Source organism: Corylus avellana, chromosome ca9 (genome assembly GCF_901000735.1).
Source record: "Corylus avellana chromosome ca9, CavTom2PMs-1.0".
Classification (NCBI taxonomy): domain Eukaryota; kingdom Viridiplantae; phylum Streptophyta; class Magnoliopsida; order Fagales; family Betulaceae; genus Corylus; species Corylus avellana.
Window position 1 is genome coordinate 8,771,221 of NC_081549.1, and position 20,786 is coordinate 8,792,006.

General features: G+C 35.1%; 1 protein-coding gene across 1 annotated transcript; it reads left to right on the forward strand.

Moving 5' to 3' along the window:
- The first annotated feature begins 4,223 nt into the window (after positions 1 to 4,223).
- Positions 4,224 to 13,820, forward strand: LOC132162530 (uncharacterized). Its single transcript, XM_059572764.1, has 7 exons — positions 4,224 to 4,306; positions 4,422 to 4,559; positions 10,857 to 11,741; positions 11,836 to 11,970; positions 12,774 to 12,868; positions 13,248 to 13,316; positions 13,492 to 13,820. Exons 2-7 carry the CDS (start codon positions 4,427 to 4,429, stop codon positions 13,651 to 13,653), a joined length of 1,479 nt encoding a protein of 492 aa, XP_059428747.1. The 5' UTR covers positions 4,224 to 4,306; positions 4,422 to 4,426; the 3' UTR covers positions 13,654 to 13,820.
- Positions 13,821 to 20,786: the final 6,966 nt, after the last annotated feature.

The following is a 20,786-nucleotide window of genomic DNA, read 5'->3' on the forward strand; positions in this document are numbered from 1 at the left end:
CTTTATTGTAAGTTTTTATTATTCCGATTTTATTGGTTTATTATTTCAATTGTTTTACTTCTTTTCAATATGTGGCATGATTCTTTGATATCTTGTTGTGATTCAAGGATATACTTGATGATTTAGGATAATTTCACATAATTGATTGCTTGGTTTTTAACTCATAAAAATTGGATATCCCTTATGATTTGTTCTACGGATATATCTGGTGTTTCAATTAAATTTGGATTGCTTTTGTGATTTGGTCAATGAATGGATACATGGAATGGTTTTGATTAATTCTATGAAGCATAGTAAAACATACATAAGATTTAAATTGTGAGAACTTCGGATTAATATTGATGAATATAAAATATATTGTTATGATTTGGTGAGTGTAGATTTCGCGTCTTTAGTGCCTTTATATATTGATTTACTTAGTTTATTTAGTTTATGTTTAGTCTTTTAATTTTCAAAACCAAAATCAAAACCCCTTTTGGAACTGTTAGGATTTAATTAGTTTAGATATAAATTGCTCTTTCAAGAATACAATTCTCTGTGGGATCGACCTCGCACTTGCAATCCATTAACTACAATCGATTCGTACACTTGCAAGAAGGAAGAGGAGTAGGGGCTGAAGGAGGGGAAGGAGGGGTTGGAAGAGCAGGAGAGGGGGCTAAGGCTAAAAAAAAAAAAAAAAATTAAAAATTAAAAAAATATATATATATACTTGGGTAGATTTTTCTTTTAGAGTTTGTAGGGGGCGGACGCCTGCCCCCCTTTATATCTGCCACTGCAGAAGTAGTACTGCTATGAATAAAGGGTGTTTATTTTTCTTTTTCCTATTCTTTTCAGTGTTATTCCGGAAAGTATTATGCAGCATCAAATTACCAACTTGTCATTTAAAAAAATTTCACCAAATTCAAAAGGTTCAATGATATTCAAAGATATGGTTATGCATTGAGGTTTGAAAATTGCTCAGTAAAAAGAAAAAAAAAAAAAAGGTTTAGAATACAACAACCACAATTTAAAATGAATATGTCGTAAGCATGATCATTGGCTTCACTTTCTATTCAATCTATCCAAAACGAGGGTTAGAAGAAGGGGAAAAAAAAGGTGGTTTGTGAAGCATACATATTCGCAAAGTTATACTAAGATAAGTAAGATGCTAGAAATTAGTGTAATAAAAATATGTCCTAATAGATGCCTAAAACATTTTCAAACTCGTTTAAAATAAGTTATAATAGAGGCACAAAGAAAGCCCCAAAGACTAAAATAGGCTAAAAAGAGCCATTACCTGATATGTAGATAGCGGTTAATAACCGCATTCAATAGCCACAATAACCTCGCGGATAGCGTTTAATAACCCTATGATGTTCATGCAAATGCAATTACCTAAAAGTGATAACTGCAATAACCACATCCGCATGTATAACCATACTAGAATGGAATGGATATTCCTATGGAATAAATCCACAGCCACTCCCAATGGCGCCGGAGGTGGTTGTGTAACACCCCACTTCAAAATCATATATTGAAAATGTGAAACCGGGTGTAATGTTGATAAATTCGATGGAGATACGCGGTAACTAAAAGGCAATGATTAGGAAAAGTAATTATGGGAGAAATTATGGTGCAAAAGTTAAGGTGGGTTTCCTAAATGACATGAAAGCATTGGAAACAATATCTTAAGGGGAAAATTATTATATTTTGAGCCCTAAAACGACATTAACCAATCTTAGAACTATCTCCACGTATGTGTTTCAAAACTAGCTTTTAGGAATGGGGTCACATGCGCAATTGTGAGACTTATAGCAAAAGTTATGCTCACTTTACTAAATATTGTACAATGTTGTCTGATAAGACGATCTAACAGTTTGGAGTACCGATTGAACGATGGTGAATTAGAATGAAAGAATGTCACTTTTGAGGTATAAAAGAGGGTTTTGGGACTAGGGTTCCAACTACCCTATGAGAGAGAGAGTGAATGGAAGTTGAGAAAAACAGGAAAACTCGGAAAGGGCAGCCAAACCCGAGAAATCACTATACAAAGAACTAGATTATAAGGGAAAATTACACTTTACCCCCTAAAGTTGGTAGCGATTTTCAATTCGAATTCCAAAGTTTCAATTTTTGCAATCCACCCTCCCAAAGTTTCAATTTTTTGCAATTCAGTCATTCCGTCAGTCAAAGCTGTTTTGACTGACGGAACAGTGATCACATGCAAGTCACGTGATCACTGTTGGCTGTTTTTTTTTTTCCCAAAATGCCCCAAGCCCTACCTCCTCTTCTCCGCCTACCTCGTCTTCTCCATGCCAAACCGATCGATCTGCTGTTGGTCAACAAGAAACGGGAATGAGTGAGAAGGGTCTTGCAGGAAAAGGCAAAGCAAGTCTTGGGAAGAAGGCATTTTTGTTTCTATGTTTTCCTGTTCATTTGAACGAATGATTCTTGGATTTTCCGGCAAAGGTCATTCTCCGGCAACGACAGAGAAGATTGATCCCTCTTCGGCAACGACAGAGGAGATTAATTTATCGGAATTGATGGTTGATTTATGTTAATAGATGTTAGAATCATATGTTTGATCATTCACATTGTATTGGGTTGTGATAAATTTGAGAATTTTTTTTGAATTAGGGTTGTTTATGCATGAAATGTAAGGACTTCGGTTCTTGGATTTAATTGTTTCAATTTGGTAGTTCCATTGTCGTTTCCAAGGTGTTTCAGAATTGAATTCAACCAAAATCCCAACAATTTTGTGAGATTTGGGCCATTTGGCCAAGGAAAGATCAATCTTCTTCCTTTTGGAGGCAACAGTGAGGGAGAGGGGCAACAACAGTGGGCATTTTCGGTACTAAAACGCCTTAAGTGATCACGTGCGTCGCACGTGATCACTGTTCCGTCAATCAAAGCGGTTTTGACTGAAGCAATGGCTGAATTGAAAAAAATTGAAATTTTGAGAGTGTGGATTGCAAAATTGAAACTTTGGAGTTCGAATTGAAAATCGCTGTTAACTTTGGGGGGGTAAAGTGTAATTTTCCCATATTATAAACAATAGAAAAACACTTACAACTATGCAAGGTTCTATGCTCTGTAAGACAACAAGTTCTCTACTTGCCTCCTAGCTGACCATCTTCATGAAGTGAATTTCCTTACCGACCCACCGGTAGACTTCTTTGCGATTGAAAGAAATGTATAATGTGGTTTGAAATCACCCAACCAAGCATGATTTCCCTTTAGAGAAATCTCTTCCAAAACATCCTCCCTGCACCTCCACATCAACACTTTCCTCCTCTAACAATGAAAATTTCCCCCATAATGATGATAATTCAGTAGCCATTGTCCCTTCTATTCTCTCAAGAAAAATAAATGCAAGTCTACAAGAAACAACCCCCACATTCCTTGCAGATTTGGAGAAAAACAGCCTCCTCCTCTAAGTTTCACGAGAAAACCCTAGAGAGAAAAAAACCTAATTCGTCAATGTTACCTCCTAAACTACCAACAAATGCCAATGCTCCTTAAGGTCAACCAAAAAAAAAAAAAAAAAAAAAAAAAGACCAAAAAAAATTTTAAATAAGACAAAAATATTCGTATAAATTATAAAAAAAGTTTTAAAAAAAATTATTTTAAAAAAAAAATCGTACTAATTGGTTTTTCTTTTCTTTCTTTTTTTGTTATTTAAGTTTTGCTTCTATTTTTAATATTAAAAAATTTTTGAATTTTTTTTTTAAATATCCTTATAAATTGTTTTTTTTTTTAATCTTAAGCTTTTTCTATATTGTATTTAAAAAATAATTTTTTTTTGAAAAAATATCCTTATAATTTGGATTTATTTCCCTTTTTTTTAAAAAAAACAAAATTTCTTAGTAAAAAATGAAAAAAGATAATTTTTTTTTAAAACATTTCCTTATAAAATGTTTTTTTTTTAAATAATAATAATTTTTAGTTTTTTATTAAAAAGCAATTTGAAGAGTTTTAAATTATATATATATATATATATTTGAGAAAAATACATGTATTCCGTCAAATTACTATCTCAGTCATAGGCAATGTACCTCTAAAGTCCCAAATTATTGATTATGTGAATGTCGAGGACAAAAATACCTATCATAAAATTCAAAAAACAAAATTTTATATATATATATAGCAGCAACTGCGTAAATTACCAAATTACCCTAGGGTCTCTAGGGTGCTACATGTCTCCCCTCTTTGTAAAAGTCTCGACATTGGCTCATACCTATCAGTCGAAAAGGTGAGGGCATTTCTCGTTCGTCTCGTCTCTTCACGTTCCCACGATGCCTCCTCAGCCCAGTTTCTTTGCAATTTAGTAATTAACCATTTAATGATTGCTCATATTTATAAAATTTGTCTGCGTCTCCTGGATCCCTACGAAGTGTATTTTTCTTTTGTGTGCTTATTATTGTTTACGATTTGGGTGCTAGGAATCATGGAATCAGACTCACTGTCTCCATCCTCTGATAATGGTGATGCAAAGACAACATTTCGCAAGCCATCTACGGATGCGGCAAACAGGAAATACCGGCGCCGTTCTCCCGTTGGTGGGTCATCTTCATCTGATGGTTAGTGTTTTAACTCGGCTTTGGGTTTCCAGGACTTACAAATGGTCTTTGTGGGGTGGGTTAGCATGTAAATTTGACAATCTGTCTTCGGTTTTTTTTTTTTGTGAGTATCTTCTTGGGTTTTCAATATTGCTAAAATTATGATTATATGATTTATAAAATTGGCCTTACAAAAAAGAAAAGGAAAAAAAAAATTATGAAATTGGGTTATTGTGTTGTCAGTATGGGCTGATTATAGTTGCTTCTCTTTATGTGCTTGTTGATGCTTTTGGTTGGTGTTTTGCAATAGCATTTGCTTTAGTTTGACTAGTTTGTGGAAGGGGAAATTTTAAACAACTTATTTTTGTGGTGCTGTATGTATGATCATCTTTTTATAGTGTATTTAAAAAAATAAAAAATAAATTGTCTCTCTATATATATAGTTTCCATTGACAAAAATAATTAGTTTTTGTTACTATGGTGAGGAAATTGTTAAGAGAATAGATCTGGAAAGTTAAAAGGGAAGTTAAGTTGTCGGTCGGGGCTTCAATTGTTTTATTAGAGTTTGAACTTTTTTGGTCTGGATGCATGTGAGAAAACCTTGTATGATATTCTCCAACACATGATTTTTGGGATATCCTACTGTTGGTGGTTTAAATAACTCTTTGGAGTACATGGTTTATATTGTTGTTGTAGATGGTGGTTAAAGGTAAAGCTGCTGCTTCAAAAAAAAAAAAAAAAAAGAATTCTTTGAGGAGCATTATATTTAAGATTTACACCAAGGACCTCAAACATCAATAATCAATATTCCTTGACCTTTTTTTTTTTTTTTTTTTTCTTCTTGCCCATCATTTGGAGATGAGTCTCTGTTGTTAGACATCTTTGAGGTAGTGCAGAGTGGGCAGAAGATCTTCCCCTTTTTGGGGACCTCTTGTGGGATTAGTGAGAAAAAGCTTCTTCTGGATCTTTTGACAGTCCTAGAAGAGGGACAATGTCAAGAGGTTTTGGTTTCTGCTTTTAACCGAAAGGGAGGAGGGAGCTTAAAAATTTAGAGTGCTCGATAAATTTTGATGCTAGAGGTGATTGTTCTGGCCGAGATAAAGGCAAATGAGGGTTCTTTCAGTGTTATGATGAAGCCCAGGGAGACTTTGCGGGTTTAGGGTTTCTTTTATGGGTGTCTTGGTGTTTTTCCTTTCTTTTGGGTTTTGTGGGAGGTTTTGGCTGGGTTTTATTTGTTCTTCTGTTTTTATTTTTGGTGTTCCTTGTGTATATTTCCTGTGTACTTAGGGGCGCCTCACACATTTTAATGATACTTGTTTGATTACCTATTAAAAATAAATAAATAAATAAAAGAAGCAAAATGGAAAGATTATGTCCAACGTTTAACTTGTGTTGTTTCTTATATTTTTCTTTGATTTAAGAATGAAATAGAACAATAACTTACTGCAAATGCTTTCCGTAAAACAAATAAGATCTTTGTTTAAAATGATCTTTAACATTTCTGGAATAATAAGTTATGGTGAGCTCTCCTCATACTCTTCGAATTTTTCAACCACCCTCCTAGCCCACATAAGTAGAATTCCACTGGATGCCCCTTTAGAATCTAAAACGACACCAATCCACATATTGGCAACCCCAAAGACTATGCACTAGACTGAAAGGCATGTGCTTCTATGTAGTTCCTAAAAACAACATTTGCCTTCCATTCTTTGACTATATTGTAAACCCTCAAATGCTTGTCCACCTCCTCATTCAGCCCTCTCACATTCCAAGATGACAACTTAGGCTTCATAAAGTACCAAGTTGGCCGACATTCTTAGTTGTAGCATAGCTTCTCTGCCGTTGAAATACCTGGGACTTCCAATGGGTGCTCCTTTTAATCCAAAAGCTATTTGAGACAGGGTAGTTGAGAAAATGGAAAGAATATTGGCTGGCTAGTTGGAAGAAGATTTATTTGTCTCAAGGTGGTCGCCTAAAACGTTATCCAGTTTACCTAAGTACTTCTTATCCCAGTTTACCTAAGTAGCATCTTCAAAGGGACTTCCCTTTGGGATAGAATGTGTGGTGAGCTTAAGTTTTATCTAGTGGATTGGAAGACTTTTGCTCCCTAGTTCCCAGAGGAGGAGGGTTGGTTTGAAAAACCTCGTGCTCTTTAATAAATCTTTGCTACGTAAATGGCTTTAGAGATTTGCGCAAGAAGAGAATTCCTTATGGAGACACGTGATTGTTGAGAAGTATGGGATCTAGAGAGGGGGGCTGGTATTAAAAGGAAACTCGAGAGCCATACGGGGTGAGCCTTTGGAGGAATATTAGGAATGGGTTGGGGAATTTTTCCAACTAGGTCATGTCTCACATTTGTTTTTGGCATGATGTTTGGTGTGGAGAAGCGGCTCTTAGTCCTCATTCTGAGAACTCTATTCGAGAGCTTGTGACAAAGAGGCCTTAGTGTCGGATTACTTGGACCCCTCCGACACTTTTTATTTTCTTGACAAGTAACTGCAAATTTGTTAAGAAGTGCAAAGGCGCAATCCAAGTATACAAGAAGTATATAAAAGAGAAGCTCAACAAGTATTAGAGAAGAGACCTAAAAAGCATGAACATTCAAAAAACTACAATCTAAGGCATAGCCCAAATAAAGAGTCTTAAAGAATAAGAGCCTGTTTGAGATTGCGTTAGGAAGCTTAAAAAGTACTTTTAGCACTTATTAAGTTGTTGTGAGAAAGTTAATATTTCACTGATGAGAGGCACTAGAAAGCTCCAAATGGTCCGCCACAACATCCTTAAAGCAGGCTATGCTAAACAAGTTCGGAAAAGATGTCTTGAGAGTTTGAGCCCCACACCAAACACAAATTTTGGAGCCATCCCCCATCTCAAATCTAGTGTGGCTAGATATCTCCCCCCAACCCCTCCTAATATTCTTCTAAAGCCCATCCTAGGCAACCCATGAACCTCATTAGAACATCACCCACCCCAAGAACTGCCATATTTAGAATCCACAATCACCCTTCATAAGGCCTCTCTCTCATGAGCATAGCGCCATAGCCACTTCTCCAAGAGAGCCCAGTTGAAGACAAGTAAATTCTTAACCTCTAAGTCTCCTTCAACTATTGGTGTGCACACCTTAGTCCATCTGACTCAATGAAATTTGAATTCTTCACCCATACCACCTCACAAAAATCCCATTGCAACTTCGCTAGCTAATTGGCTACACCAATAGGAAGGGGGGAAATAGGTCATGAAATAGGTAGGCATATTAGTTAAAGTGCTTAGAATCATGGTAACTCTCCTACCCTTAGAGTTTGTTTGGGATTGCGTTTAAAAAATAGAGCTTTTAAGTCAAAAAGAGCTTTTGGGGAAAAGCTTCATTTTTAAGTTTTTGCCAAAAGTGCGTTTTGGCCATTTTTAGGCTTTTTGGACCCTTAAAAGTGCTTTTAATTTTTTTACCAAACAAGTACTTTTTTCTTCAAACGGACTTTTTGAGTGTTAAAAGCATTTTTAGGCCACTTAAACGCAATCCCAAACAGGCTTAGATAAGTACATCTTCTTCCATCTAACCAAATGATGCTCTACCTTCTCAATGATGTCATCCCAAATAGATTTGGTTTTAAACAAAGCTCCCAAGAGCAGACCTAGATACTTAGAGCCTATTTGGGATTGCGTTTGAGGGGCTTAAAAGTGCTTTTAATTCTCAAAAAGCCCGTTTGAAGAAAAAAGTACTTGTTTGGCAAAAAAATTAAAAGCACTTTTAAGGGTGCAAAAAGCCTACAAATGGACAAAACGCACTTTTGGCAAAAGCTTAAAAATGAAGCTTTTGCCCAAAAGCTCTTTTTGACTTAAAAGCTCTATTTATCAAACGCAATCTCAAACATGCTCTTAATGGGTAAGGAAGATACCCTACAACCCAAAATACTTGCCAAACCTTTAACGTTCATAACATTGCCAACCGGGATTAACACTGATTTAGCCAAATTGATCCTCAAATCATAAATCACTTCAAAGCATAAGAACTAACTATGCAAATTGCGAAGGTGTTTTGAATTTGCCTCACAAAAAATCAAGATGTCATTCGCAAACAAAATGTGAGAAATGTTTATAGCACCGCCACTCCTAGACCCCAATGACCCACCATGAAGCCCGATAAAAGACCCCCATCCACAAGAGCTGAAATCATTTTACTTAACGCTTCCATGACGGTGAGGAAAAGAAGGGGAGATAAAGGATCTCCCTGTTTTAGGCCACTAGAGCTACTAAAAAAACTTGACGGGGTCCCATTCACCAAGATTGAGAAGTAGATAGATGAAAAATGGATGAGAGAAATGCCGGCACGCGCTGAGAGAGAGAGAGAGAACGGCAATGACCCCTTCCCTTGGAGAAGTATTTGGTGGAATAAGGTTTCCTTGAGAGTTGCGTTCTTTGTTTGGTTGGTTGCTTTAAGGAGGATCCCACTTTGGATAACTTAAGGAAACAACATCTCATAGTAGTGGATTGGTGCTGCTGTAGATCACCTCCTATTTCATAGCAAGGCTGCTTATGCCTTACGGAGTTCTATCTTTGGCCTTTATGGGTTAAAGTGGGTCATGCCTAGGTGGGTGGTGGATCTCTTCGGTTATTGGCGAAGGTAGTGTGGCTCTTCTCAAAGGGTAACATGGTACATTGTGGAAGATGATCCTGTCTTGCTTAATGTGGTGTATTTGGTCTGTTTCTCCGGCAGAGGCTTCTATTTCTCCGGCGAGCCCACTGAGTAGGGTAAGGGAGGGTCCTTTTTCTATGGGTAAGGGTGATTCTGTTTCTCCGATGGGGGCTTATGCTTCTTCGGCGATGGAGGAAGCTCCTGATAAGACTAATAGGCATCCTGCACTGGCGAAAGGTTTGATCTGACGGGGGTTTTTAGGGTTGAGAATTGTTTCTCCTTCTCTGCCTGTGGTGAAGGTGGCGTCTTTGTCAATTCAGGGTTCTAAGGATGACAGTTCCCATGGAGTGGCTGAGCTGGGTATGAGACTTCGCCAACCTTATCCTCGCATGACGGAGAGTGGTGCTCCTATTTATTCTTTTGTCTCCAAGTCTCAACTGGGGTATTTCCGGAGAGTGAAGGATAAGATAGCTAAGCAGCTGCATAAGAATAAGAACAATGAGTTGCTAGCCGAGGTTGTGGCGGAAACTCCAGTGGAGGGGGTGGAGGGTTATTCCAAGGAGGTGCTCGATGCGTTGAAATTCGCTTCCATTGTGGGTTTGTCTTGTGGAGGTGACAAGAAAAGTTTTTTGGATATTTTCTCAGTCATTGAAGAGGAGCGGGAGCCCTAAAAGGACATTTCTGGTCCAAAGGTTAGGGGAAAGAGGGAGCTTAAAAATTTGGAATGCTCCATTAATTTTGAGGCTAGAGGCCGTAGCTCTAGTATGGTCAATTGCATTTAGGGTTTTTGTGCGTTTTAGGGCACAAGGTTTCTTTAGGATTCTTTGGTTTTTAGGGTTTGTATAAGGTGTTCTTTTTGTGGGTTTTTGCGGGTTTTCCTTGGTATACTTTCTGTACACTTAGAGGCGCATTGCACTTTTTTTTAATATATACAACATTACTTATCAAAAAAAAAAAAAAAAAAGTGGCGTATTTGGAGAGAAATGATCATAGTTTTGAGGATTGCGAGAGAACGATGGTAGAACTAAAGGCCCTTTTCTCCAAAGTGTACCTAAAATTGGGCTGGTTGAATTTTTCTCTTTTTTAAACTACAATCATTATATTTTTAAAAGAACTTTTACCAGTTTTCTTTTATTAAAATTTTGTTCTTTTTTTTTTTTTTAAACCTAACGCTCATCCTAAAAATAGGAAGTTCTGTCGATATAAAAATGATTAAGAAAACAAGGGAAGAGCTATGAGGTTTCAAACCAAGAAGAAATTATTTTTGTGGATTCTTTAGTTATGCATGAGCTCACGTATTGTCTTGTTGGTTTTCCTTATTTATATATATATATATATATATATCAAAATTGAAGTCATTTGAAGTTATTATGCGTGTTACTCTTGTTGTTCACTCCCAACAAGAAATGGCATTCGCCCTAGGGCTCAGTCCGTTGCACTAACATATAAAATAGTGCTCTGGATATGTGATGTTAACATATCTGACCTGGGGATTGACAAAAGAATCTGTGTTGGGTCAACCACCCAATTAATATCTTAAGCAATATGCAGCAGTATGACTATGAATTATTTCTAAATATGAGTGTTAACATCTTTGTTGTAGAACTTGGCACAGTTTACTTGTCGTTTAGTTGGTCAGTTTCCTGCTGGATACCTTGGTGCTTACCATCACCTTTATGTCTATGCAGAAATTCCAAAGAGGGACCGAAGCTCTAGCCCAAACATTTTGAGGGATGACCCAGTGAAAGTCTCTGAACATCGACCAAGGAAGGATGATGGGAGAGAATTTGAAAGGGATTCTAGTGGAGGTCGTTATGGTAGAAGTGGTGATTCTTATAGACACTCTGATCGACAGTCCTCCAGGATGTCCCATGGTTACTCTAGGCATGATGACTACATACATGACAAGCATGTGGATGAAGAAGAGAGAAACTATAAGAGGTTGTCCTCTCGTCCTGGTCGAGAGTCAAGGGGTGGCACTCATTCTGAACTTACAAGAAAAGAAAGCGAGCATAGTAAGTCCAGAGATTATTCGAGAGATGTGGATAAATATTCCCGAGATAAATATGATGGGTATAGAAGCAAGGATAAGGATAGAGAAGCCTCGTCTCTAGAACACCAGAAATATAAAGAGAAGGAATCATTTGATAGAGCTGGATCTGGTAGGAAACATGCATCTTCTGAAGCGGTGGAGAGGGGTAGGTATACAAGGGACAGAGATGGTCGAGATGAGAAGAGGGATTATCATAGAAGTTCAGGAGATTACAGAGGTGACCGACTTTCCTATGAAGAGACTTGGGGGCATCGAAATAACTCAACTTCAGGAGATAGTCGTAAACATCGAGTGAAAGATGCTTATAAGAGTGACCCGGCAGAACTGGATGGTGAAAAGCTTTCCAAAGAGGAAAAGAAGAAATATGATGACCGAGAAACTAATGAAGATAAGGACCGGTATATTAGACAACGAGGGGAGCATGCTGATAAATTGACTTCTATGAGTGAAAATCAAGAATCTCCTGCCAAAAAACCAAAGCTGTATGGTTTAGACAAGGACATTCACTATGGGAAAGATGGTACCTTTTCTTTGTCCCTTTTCCATATGTATTACCTCATAATATTTTCCTATGCTTTTTCCTAATAACTTGATACCATATGATCTCACTACAGTTAAGCCAGTTTCAAAGTTTTCATCTGTAGCTGAGGATGCTAAAGTGACTCCAGGACAGGGCCAGGCCAATGAGACTGATTCTGCTAATGATCTAAATGCTGCAAAAGTTGCTGCAATGAAAGCTGCTGAATTAGGTATATAATTTGGTTCCTAGGGACAATATAGATATGATATTATGATGATTCTCAACTTTTTTACTTGCTACTGTTCCTTTTTAAAATTTTTAATTTTTTTAATCTAATTTATCATTTATTGTAGTTTGCTGTAATCTCTTATGGTCAACGGGATATTGATATGTTGCCACTAATGATATTTTATGCTCTCAGTGGGTTCTGTGTTCAAATCTTTGTTCTTATTTGCTTTAAGCAAATGTGAACTTGTTAATCTCATTAGTTGCTTTGGGGATCCCCTTTCTGAAATCATAACTTTGTTTATTTAATAAGGATATTAGGGAAAAAAAGGAGGAAACCATATGGTATGGTACTTTGGCTATTACACAGATCGTGAAGTGCTGTATCCTTCGTGTAGCCAAATGGATTTGTCCTTTTATTAAAATGCTGAACAGTGTTATGCAAAGAGTGTGTAAAGTGGAAGATGCTCCTATTCGGATATAATATCCAGCTTATAACATAGCTTAGGTAGTATCTTATGATGTTTAGTAATTAAATAAGGCAGATTGTAATATTTGCCTTACCTATTATTTCCTTATCTGTTTTCCGAATGAATGTAATTGCTTTTGTCAGTTCCAAGTTGAAACTGCTTGCTTAATTTCTCTGTTGTTATTGTTGTACTTTGTAGGAACTACTGTGTTTAATCTACTACTGCTTATAGGTCAATATATTAGACGATAGAAATTATTTCAACTTAATTCTATATTGTAATAACCTTGAACCTCCTTTAAATGATACTCATTTGAATGCTTTTTGGCGTGACACAGTTAATAAAAATCTTGTTGGAGTCGGAAGTTGCATGACTACTGACCAAAAGAAGAAGCTGCTTTGGGGTAGCAAAAAGAGCACACCAGCAGAAGAGGTATTTGTGATGATTTTCTACCATTTCCTCTATTTAACGCATTATTGAATTTTACCATTGTGGTACTTATGCCGCAAGCATCATTATGTACATTCAGGTTCATAGGGGAGGGCATTTAAACTGAATAAATGTTTGGTCTAAGATTTTTACAACATTGAAAATGACTAAGGAGTACGTTTTTTTTTCCACATTTTCTAGTATATATAATTTACGTTACTAGTATTACTGCCCAATGACACTTGGTTTGTCTGAAGTCCAACAGTAAACTGCTGCTTTAGTTTGCACTATGGCTGTTAAATTCTCCATGCCATTTACTATCACCTGCGGTGTCATTCACAATATTTAATGCGCCTTTACATTTGAAACATTCTTCTTCCAGCCTGGTCGCCACTGGGATACAGCACTGTTTTCTGATCGTGAACGACAAGAAAAATTCAACAAACTCATGGTATATCTCCTTTGCTTCTGCTTGTTCCATTGCATTTTTAGTCGGCATTATTAACATCATGTAGAACCTTTCATTACTTGGTCCTGAATGGCTCACTCATTCCATTGGAGTTTCTTCAAATACTAACACATTTTTTAGAGTCTGAGGTTGCCTTGGTGCCTATGGCCAATTGTAGGGTGTGAAGGGCGATGTGAAGTTGGAGCAAAAACCCGACAACCAAGAAGGAAGCGATGTTCTTCGAGCCGAGAAGCAGAAGGAACTCCAGATGGATTTAGAGAAGCAGTACACTGCTGGACTGCGGCGCAGGGATGGCCGCACTGTTGGATTAGGTCTTTAAGCAATTGCTGTGGATTTTTCTGCACTCATAAAGGGCTTTGCTACATTTTGTTGTACTCTTGTAAAGGAGTTATGTTTCCTGTAATTTCATACTTATGGCATGTTTGGGGGGATATACTTTGTTTTCGGAGTATTTCGTATCTTAGCGAAACGGTGCCGTTAGACATTTCTATAGCTTTAATGCATGTGAGATTATATCTCAGATTTTTGAATCATATACTGTCCTTTCTTTTTCAGGAAGATGTTAATCCTTCAAATTCGAAATTCAGGGGTTTACTAATATATATATATATATATATCTGCCCTAGTTTTAGTTTGGACTTTCGACTGACTGCAACTTTTGAATTTAAATAAATAAGTTGATAGTTGTTGACGTTTGTAGTTGGGATATGTTGTGGTAGTAAACTCCTGAATCTATTCCCAAGGGGTAATGCATGTGCAAAAATCAGGTTCTTTTAAGCAAAGAAAATGCTCATAATGCATGTCATAATTTATTGGCTTTGACGTGTTATACTATTGGAATTTGTTAGTAGATGGAGTTTGACCGTAAAGAATAAAGTATCTTTTTGGCTCACTTCCAAGGATATCTGAGTTCATTTTGATACAACATTGAGTTAATTGCAAATTAGAATTGATTTTATATTTTTTCCTAATAATATTAATGGACAATCTCAAATGTGGGCGTATTTCATATTTGGGCTTTCACCTTAACTACAATTCGACAAGTGTATTAGGGACATATTTGGAAGGATCCAAATTAAGTAAGTATGATGTTATCTCTAAGACATCACTAAAAGGACGTAGATAGAGTAGCATAACTAATCATATCCTTTACCATCTTTAAGAGTGTTCTATTCTTCTCCCCACCACGCCATTTTGTTGGAGTGTCCTCAATGCAGTCAACTGGGATATAATTTCAACTTCTGAAAAATGGTCTTTGAAATCCCCAAGGAAGTATTTTGCCACTTCAATCAGATCGAATGACCTTTTTATGTTTACCTAATTGTTTTTCGGTTTCAACCCGAAACTCTTTGAACTTTTCAAAAGGTTTAGACTTCTAACTCATTAGGTATACTTGTGAGTCTAACATTTTGTAAACAATGATTTATACTTACCATGAACTAAACTATGTTTCTTAATCATTTATTTATAAATTGTTGTGTCGTACCACCATGGGAAAAAGAGGTGTAGAATTTGGGGTATGTACATGTTATTATATAGATTTGACTCTATGGTTTAGAGTTATGAGATTTAGGATACCTTGGATCCATTCGCTGGAGTAACTAGCACAACCATCAACAAATGGCAATTAGACCTTGCAGCATCACTAGTGGTATGGATCACTCAAAGTCGAACTTGGTTTGACCATTACGGGTGGCTAGCTATTGTACCTCATCAGAGCACAGGTTCATTGTTGTTATACCAGAGGTCCCACGAGACGCACAAGCCTCCCCGTAAGAAAGTTAAAAGTACAAATAGGCCATATGGGAATGATTATGGATTGTGAATAATTTATGAATAGTATATTGTACACTTCATCAACATGATTTTTTACCTTAAACTGAAATATGTTATCCTCGAGATTATGCCTTAAAACCCTTTTAGAAATGTACTATTTTCTTTAATGGTGTAATAACAGAGATAATGATCACCGATTCATCGATATAATTTATTCAAATCTCATACTATTTCTAAAATGCTCAATCTCATTATTTATTTCCAGCTAAACCAGGTTCAATGCATAGTCTAGGTTTTGTTGGTGATTTACTTACTATGTAATAGGCTTACGCAATTACTTTTCCACATGTAAAACATCTTTATTTTACAGTTTTGCAGGGGTAGGGCGGATTAAGGTTGCTTGCAAGGCTTGAGACGCTGAGCGAAGGCTTCTAGAAGCATATTTATTAATATAATTTGTGTATAGTTATACTTATACTTGAGATGGTATTGTATACTTTTAATTGTCTTGAACTTTGAGGTTCTAGTTTGTATTGATGATAGAAAATGACAATAAGATATTTAGCCTTTCAGCTCATATCAATATTTCACTTTTTGTTGCATTTTATTATGATATTTGTCGTTATAGGTAAAACTTCCAGTTAACTACTATTTACTTTGAGTTAATTGCCATAGTTAATTAATTTTGGAGGCGTTACATTTATACATTGTGTAATTTCTTAACCGACTTACTCATTAAACCTCAATTTTCTCCCCACTGATATAAGCCTTATAAGCCATGACTTTTAAAAGGGAGAGAAGTTTTTAAAAACACCCTTGATCCAAAAGTTTCAATCATTCTCCTTTGTTTATCATTGTTCAAACCACAAAAAATGCTTAAGCCACTAAAGTTTTGGGTTACACCAAATGATGTTCATTCATTAAGGTGATTTCCAAGTGTAACATAAGTCTTCTATGATAGATACACTTGGGATTAGTTGTCCTTCATAGTAGTTTTACTTTCCACTTCGTTACCATAATCTATTTATTAATTTATTTTATGCTGGCTTTAATTTTGGTACGAATATTTATGGTGGTTGGCATTAAAAGTTGATAACTTTGTTAATCTGTGTAATAACAACTTGGAGTCTAAAACGAATTTTTCAAAGAAAAATAGGAAAATGATGGGTAGATTGGTGATTTTGGATCCCTAGTCGTATACTCTTTCAATTCTAATTTATGTGATGCAGCTGATGCTCATCAAGTGCATGAGTTATATAGGTTGGTATTCTTCCGTTATATATAAAGTTTTTTTTAAGAATAAACAAGAATCTCGGATACAATTAGAGAGAAAAAGAGTACTTAGTTGCTTTAGAAAATATATCATGTTGTTAACCATTTTTCCATTATCCAATTATTGGGAATAGGAAGAATTGCAAGTATATGTGCGGCTCTCAGTGGATTGGTACTACTATAGTCACGTTCAAATAGAATATTTACAATTGGTTTCTCCTGCTGCCTTTTTTAATTAGGAAAAAAAAAAAAATTGACTTGGGTGATGAGTGGTGTCATTGTTAAAGCCTAAGATCTCTCTCTTTTTTTTTTCTTTTTTTTGAAATAGTGGTGATGAAGAATATTGAGCGGAAGCAATTTAGAAAATGAATACAAAAAATTTACGGGTAGTTCGGTGTTAAACACCTACATCCATCACTCGGAATATTCCTAAAGGCTACATTGTGTTCATTAACTTTTTTTGTCTAAAATACAAAGGTCTCTATTTATAGGGTAATGTCTAAATACAAGTATAGTAGTCAAATCCCCTTGATTTGATTACAATCTCAATATTTGATTACAATCAACCCATAAATAAAGAATATTCGATATCAAAATAATTATGGAACATACGAAAGATATATTATATTTTCTGTATATTCTAACATATATATATATATATATATATATATATATATATAACCCCTTTGACATCATTCTTATGCCCTGCCCCAATAATGGTAGGTCTTTTTAAAGAGATGGTACTTTTGTTGATAGTGCGTTAGAGATTTGGAGGATAATTGCACAAACACTTTTTGCTTCATCGCTTTAACTCAACAGCCATGACATCTCTATTCCTTTTTTATTTTATTGGTCGTATATATAATACATTTCTTCTTTGGGAAAAGAAAATAAAAATTATATAAATATAATACTCTTTTTTTTTACATAGCCACTCCTCTAAGAGGAAATGATGATTCAAATTAGTGACATCTGTTTAATAAAGTGTGGCCCTTAACCGATTGAACTATCCGTTGAAGACGTACGTATATAGGTGAAGTAACTAATGCAATAAGAAGAATACAATGGATTAGGATATAACTTATAGTCAGATTTTAAGAACTCTAACAAAAATAGTAGACAGTTATACGAGTGCTATAAAACTTGACGATATGGTAATAAAAAAGCAAAATTATACTTAGTAGATCGTTATGCGATTGTGATAGCGAAAATAAACTATTGATTTTTTTTTTCTTTTTTCTTTTTACAAAACCCTTACCAATTTAAAAGTTGATTTTCATTACCACATCATTCTAGTTGTAAAACAGTCTACTAAATAACATTATTCCACTAAAAATTCAGGCGTTAATTTTTATTACCATACCATCTCACTTATATACAGTCAGTCTAGTAAACAACTTTACTCGAATGTCATCCAGTTTATAGAAACAAGTGATCGTGAGAAACATAAAAAGGATAAAACAAAGAGGATTAATAGGGCGGAGAGAATTTTCTCATTGTGCGGACATGTCAAAAAAATAAAAAAGTTGTAAGAATATACAGGAATTGAACCATGACTTCAACATCCACAAAAATGGAATCTGAATAACATATAAGAACCCTAAAATCTGATACGCACAAATCCTCAATGCATACATTAATTGAATGAAAAGGGTCCACTTCAGTTTCTCCTGAAGAAACCGTCCATTTTGGGGGCTTTCACTTTAGTTTCTTCCTCTGTGGAATCCAGGTAGTTACAATGACATCACGCCCATCTTCAGCCTCTAATGGTGGGTTTTTTTTTTTTTTTTTTCTTTCTCAATTTATATGAATAATTTGAAGCATCAAATCAAAAATTAATATCATTCCTCTTTGTAGCCAATATTCCTTCCATTTTAAAGGGTCCCCCACCACCTCCCACATGAACATTTCAAAACATATCAATAATACAAGCATGGATTAGGTGCCTAACCAAATGGTCCATGCTTTCCCACGCCTGAGGCCAATGTTTCCCGAGAATAAACTAAAAGTAATGCTATTTAATAGACTGCTATACACGACTATTATATAACTGGGATGGCCTGACAATAAAAATTAGGCATTTTATTTTTGTTTTTTACAAGTGCTGATCCGAGAGTAATGCTACACACTCAACTCTCATCTCACGTACTCTCATACAACTGGGTTGATGTGAAAGTGTTCGTAAGCCTTTGGATTAGCTCTTATTAAAAAATCTAAGGCCTGATAAACACTGTCACATCAATCCAGTTGTATGAAAGTGGGATAAGAGTGAGTATTTAGCATTACTCGCTAAATATAATGGCTGATTTTCACTGTCACGTTATCAAATTGTACGAGAATCATATAACAGTCTATTAAATAACATTATCCGTAAATTAAACTTACCTTGGCAATTCAATTTCTCTTCTGCTTTGCATTAAACAAGTGGATGAGGTAATGAAGACATAGAAGTTGATAGGCTAGGAGATTAGATATCCACAAACTGCACACAACCTGGATAGCACCAACACAAAAGTAGTTCATCATCGACACTCAAATGCACACCCAGAAATCCAACTCCCGTAGCGTTATAGGATAGCAATTTAGACAGTAAAATGTGAGACAGTTAATTTAGGATTTATCTGCTCAAATAAATTTTGGACTATTTATCTCCATGCTCAGACATATAGTTTCTAGAAAAGAGGAATGTTTCGTTCCTCTTAGTATATTTTTGTGTTCTCTTGATCCTATGTGAATATTGTTTTCTAAAAAAACTTATCTCGTTGGTTCATTTACGTAGAATCATGAAAACACCAAAAAAAAAAAAAAAAAAAAAAAAAAAAAAAAAAAAAAAAAATCAAAATCAAAATCAAAAAGATCCATATCACTTTTCCTAAAAAAAAATAAAAAATTCTTTCATATGTGATGTCCAATTTGCTAATAATTCAAACAATAAATTGTGGGTAATCGATAGAGTTAGTTGCAATAATTGAGCAATAATTGAGTTAGTTGCAATAATTGAAGCATCTACTGTACGCCTAGAAAACACAATCATAGACATTCAAGTAACCTAGAGTGAGGACCACCAAGTAGAGTAGGAATTTGTTTATTTTCCATCACAAAGGATATGGGTAACAAGAGAATCCAGGCAAGTGTCAACTACGTTACACACAACCCAACAAGATGGGCATCCTCCAATAATCACTTTTAAAAGCATTTCCATCCCTTTCCTTCCCAAAAATATGATCAAGATTTGTTTCATTTTTTTACTTCTCATTCCTTTGGACCCAAAAAAAAAAAAAAAATTGATAGATATTATTATTTTTTCAAATGGTCTCCTACTGTCCTACTCTTTATAGAATATTTCATCTAAAAGTGTTCAATTCTTCTTCTTTTTTTTTTTTTTTTTTAAAAATATATATATATATATAACCTAGTAAAAAACTCAATTCATTAGAGTTTTGAGCAAAGACCATGTACTCTTAAAGCAAACATGACATTTAATTTAGAGCATCTCGGCAATGATATGTAAAATAATTTCTCATTTTAGTTACAATTTTTTTTATATGCATTCTAACATATTCTTTATTATATTTATTATATTATTACCTGCACTTGTATTTTAAAATATTTATATTTTTTTTCGATTGTCATATTTCTTTAACGTTCTTTTTTTTTTTTCATAACCTTCGTATATGTTTTAACAATCATATTTTTCAATGGTAATAGTCGAGTAATGTTACAAGTCTCTCCAAGAATAATGTAGCTCTTAAAATTATTATTGAGCTTGCGATTGATCATTATTAGATTTTGATTAAATAGTGATTTTAAAAGTTATCTCATCTTTTGAGGGATATAAAAATGACACAAGAGGGACTTTTAGAATTATTAATTTACTCGCGATAGCCACATGAGCAAAATTATGAGACTACATTGGTTTTGCCTACTTTTCTGATAGAGTGTACTGCCCAGCCACAAAGTAAATGCTCCACAAAAAATGGTATAAATTTCATTCAAATTGATTTGGAAGAAATTTTTTTCAACCCACTCTAATAAATGTCAAGTATCATCTACCATATGAGAGCTATATATATATATATATATATATGTCCACGCTAAAGAAGGAGTGAGGTTTCGAACTAGTGACATTTACTTCATAAGTCGTGTTCCTCAACCGATTGAGCTAACCCTTTGGGGACATTTTCTTTAACATTATCAATAGTCATGTATGGATACAAATTTCATTCGAACTGGTTTAGAGGAAACTTAATTCCTTCAACACACTCTAATAAACAGAGACAATCCTCTCCGTTTTCAGCTTGTTAGTTATAGGATGAGGGGTAAACTTGTCCAATTTTTTTTTCCTGAGGGACGGGTGGGCTAAGTTATTTTATGTTTTTTTAGAAAACAATATTAATGTAAGAT